The following is a 4,275-nucleotide window of genomic DNA, read 5'->3' on the forward strand; positions in this document are numbered from 1 at the left end:
CATGTTGTATCACAAGATAATTAGTGTGCGGACCATTTTCATTTATATAGTGCTCTGTGAACACAAATTAGTTAAATGACGAAAAATTAGGTGTCTATTTACTTGTGACCACTCAGTGTATATTTATAAAAGTTTTAGTATCAATATCAGCCATCTCTACTATATATTTTCTTCAAGTGGGTACCTCATCATCATAAGTTATTTGTATGTATTCAGTAAATTGAGAAAGGTGGTTTCTGTAGATTAACTTGTTGGTATATATAAAACATGACATATCAAGTAGTTATGTCATTTTTGAAAAAGTTTATATTCAAAGTAAAGAAAGATATCTAATAAGTTTGAAAATATAATCAATTATTAGTTTCAAATTTTCTTACTTAGTAACTAAAAGATGAGTAAGTCATGCTTCTGTTATCCTGGATTATTTATTTGGCTTTATTTTTGTGACATTTGTTTTGATAAAGTGATCTGACATGTGTTTATGTATAAAAGCATTTCTGGTGAAGTACTTGGAATTCAAGACTTGTAATGAGGATTTCAGTCCGAAGTGGCTCTTCTCAACATTGCTGGAAGTGGGAGTGGATCTTCCCCAGCTACATGAAACTTACCACAAGCTGTATCGTTCAAAAGATCTGTGCTGGAAGACAGCTAGGAAGCCTTTACATTTGTTAAACGTTATTGTTGCTTTAATAGCAGCTTTTGTTGAAAGCCCATCTCTTGTTCACCTAAATGAAAGGTATGTTTTGGTTAATGGTAGTCTTATAAAAATTACAGTAGTAATTACAAGATAATTTACTGTACTTTTTCCCATTTTTAGATTTGGTTATAAGTAGTTTCATTTTGAAATATTTTCAAATAAAATGTTTATCCAGTAGCATTTTTCTTGTATCATGAAGTCTAATAGAGCTTCTCCTTGTTTTTAATGAGGATATGTCATTTCACCTTTTTATAGAAACAAAATATTTTACCGATTTATTCATCCTGTTAATACATTTCAGTGTGAGGCTCGTAACACACACATGCTTTGTTCAATAACCTTATATATGGCTTGTTGTCTTTTTATCTGCTTGTGTGAATTTCTTTTCTTCTCAGTTCTTTAGGGAAGTTGTCTCTGTTGCTTGGTCTTGTGTTTCCTCTTCTGTTTGGACTTGTCTCCTCAGGTGCTTAGACTCCTTGATCTTGGGTTTGTCTTGTTTACTGCTTGGTCTTGTGTTTCCTCTTCTGTTTGGACTTGTCTCCTCAGGTGCTTAGACTCCTTGATCTTGGGTTTGTCTTGTTTACTGCTTGGTCTTGTGTTTCCTCTTCTGTTTGGACTTGTCTCCTCAGGTGCTTAGACTCCTTGATCTTGGGTTTGTCTTGTTTACTGCTTGGGCTTGTCTCATCAACTCTTTGGACTTGTTTCCTCTATTCCTTAGGTTTTTTGTTTTCTCAAGCTCCATGTGCTTACTTTCTCCTGTCCTCAATGAGCTTATTGTCTTCTTTGCTGCTTGGATTAATAATTTAAAAAAATTCAGTCATTTGTTACAACTTTTTTTTTGGTATATTTGTTAATCTTACATTTCTGAATCATTTCTTTTTTCTGGTATTTTTTTGTACACTAACTGGATTGCTTGCGATTACCTTTTCTCTTCTACTATGATGACTGAGAGAAGTTTCTGAGTTTAAGCTTTGGTCTTTCTTTGTTCTTAAATGTATGAGAAGGAAAAAGTACCAGGTTTTATTTGTAAAAGACTCATTAGGTAAAAATTGTACACTAATGAAACACCTCATACTTTATATCAACATTAAAAATTTTATAAACTACAAACATTATCACTGATGTGTAACTGTGTACAGTAGGGATGTGTGATGTATTTTATAACTACATTTATCATTAACGATGTGTACAGTGGGTATGTGTGATGTTTATAAACTACAGATATCATTAATGATGTGTAACAGTATACAGTGAGGATGTGTGATATATTCTATAAACTAGAGATATCATTAATGATGTGTAACAGTGTACAGTGGAGATGTATGATGTTTACAAACTACAGATATCAGTGATGTGTAGAGTGAGGATGTGTGATGTAGTTTATAAACTAGATATATCATTAATGATGTGTAGCAGTGTACAGTGAGGATGTGTGATATATTTTATAAACTAGAGATATCATTAATGATGTGTAACAGTGTACAGTGAGGATGTGTGATGTTTATAAACTACAGATATCATTAATGATATGTAACAGTATACAGTGAGGATGTGTGATATATTTTATAAACTATAGATATCATTAATGATGTGTAATAGTGTACAGTGGAGATGTGTGATGTTTACAAACTACAGATATCAGTGATGTGTAGAGTGAGGATGTGTGATGTAGTTTATAAACTAGATATATCATTAATGATGTGTACAGTGAGATGGGTGATGTATTTTATAGCTACAGATATTAACGATGTTTAACAGTGTACAGAGAGGATGTATGATGTACTTTATAGCTACAGATATTAATGATGTGTAACAGTAGGAATGGGTGATGTATTTTATAGGTACAGATATTAACGATGTTTAACAGTGTACAGAGAGGATGGATGATGTATAACCTATACAAACGGAAGCACAATATGTTAATATAAAGTACGTCAAGAAAGAGCCGAAAATTAACAATTCTTTCAAATATGTACATAAAATAATAATAAGTATCAATTGTTTATATTTGTGAACTTGAGATCATCAAACTGGTTGATCAGTTGTTCATGATCTTAAGATACTGATATGGTAGTTTTGATGTTATTAATTGAAATGGCTGATTGTTGTATTTGGATCGGAGCACCAGCATTATTGAAAGGTATTTGCCTGTTCTGTTGGGAAATCACACATGGGCATTTTTAACATTCAGTTTTATTTGCATCCTGGACAACCAAATCATTATCACTTAAAGATACATGAAAGGCTTGTCAGAAATATTTAGGAAATATTACTGTTAGATGATATGTTTAAAATTAAAATTCTCAATGTTCATTGTTTCTCAAAAATATGTACATCTTCATTCACCATGCACCATTTATTGATAATTTCCACACCCCTTATGAAGTTTGTATGTTTCCAGTACACATGAATAGTTAGTATGTGATGGTTTCAGTTTCTTTTTATCCAGCTATCAAAATTATTTAATTCTAAAACATTTTCCAAACTTACGTTCATAAGGAAACCCTTTTATTGTGTACAGAACACAAGTAAGGTCTATAATTCAGCAGATTCTACTTGTTTTCTTGTGCACGGAACACAAGCAAGGTCTATAATTCAGCAGATTCTACTTGTTTTCTTGTGTACGGAACACAAGTAAGGTCTATAATTCAGCAGATTCTACTTGTTTTATTGCGTAGGGAACACAAGCAAGGTCTATAATTCAGCAGAGTCGTTTCTTGTTGAGTTTTATATTAATTTTCTTTTCATCGCAGACGAGCCTTCACTACAAAGTGTCTTGATGCAGTGGCTGGCTACCTAGTGGACCTTCAGTCATGCAACAGTGCTGACCCCGCTGTCCAGGCTCTGAGTTCAGAGTTTAAAGCCGTTCAATTAAAGCTGGAGCGACTTCCCTGAAGACTAAGAAACCAGGCAATTGTCAGCTGATCATTCCTGCTCATAGGCTTAATCCAGCTGATCTTCGTTCTTCATAAACTGAGTCCAAGGTTAAGATCATCAGTTTAGAAACTAACTGTGGAACTAGGAAAAAAATATAGCACATATTTCACACATCTGTGTTTGTGTGTATTCTTTTTGAATAAAAATATGAGAGACTTGTACATATCTTTCTGGTAAACATCCAGTTTGTCACTCCCTCCTCCCATCTTTTCCTTTTATACATAACTATTTAAATAGACTTTAGCAATCTTACCTTCAATATTTGTGAAATGCAACCATGATTCCGATGACATGACATTTTTCTCCCTGCAAATTAACTTTGAGAAAGTTTTCTTTTGTAAGTGCATCTTATTGTTGCTGAAAATGATGTAATGTTTATCCAAGTAGCTGTAACCAGAGATCCAAAATAAAAAGTCTTTAGATTTGTTTCCTGTGCACTGAGTTATTGGAAGTGGAAACGATTAACCATCGAGTAGCAGTCATCAACACTGTCCACTAGACTTTTTTTTATCTCTCATTTTTACACTTTTGTTTGTCTCAGAATTTTTCACAATGATAAGGATTTAGCAAATGATTAGTTTGTAAAATATTACTTTCAAAAAGTATAACTATTGAGATGTTGCAAGTAGATTAGTGGTATG

At 32.8% G+C, this 4,275-nt stretch overlaps 1 protein-coding gene across 1 annotated transcript; it reads left to right on the plus strand.

The window, feature by feature from the left end:
* The first annotated feature begins 457 nt into the window (after positions 1-457).
* Positions 458-4,060, plus strand: LOC111083409 (nuclear pore complex protein Nup155-like). Its single transcript, XM_022379920.1, has 2 exons — positions 458-736; positions 3,451-4,060. The coding sequence occupies exons 1-2, from the start codon at positions 474-476 to the stop codon at positions 3,590-3,592; spliced, it is 405 nt and encodes a 134-aa protein (XP_022235628.1). The 5' UTR covers positions 458-473; the 3' UTR covers positions 3,593-4,060.
* Positions 4,061-4,275: the final 215 nt, after the last annotated feature.

Source organism: Limulus polyphemus, unplaced genomic scaffold, assembly GCF_000517525.1.
Source record: "Limulus polyphemus unplaced genomic scaffold, Limulus_polyphemus-2.1.2 Scaffold9405, whole genome shotgun sequence".
Taxonomy (NCBI): Eukaryota; Metazoa; Arthropoda; class Merostomata; order Xiphosura; family Limulidae; genus Limulus; species Limulus polyphemus.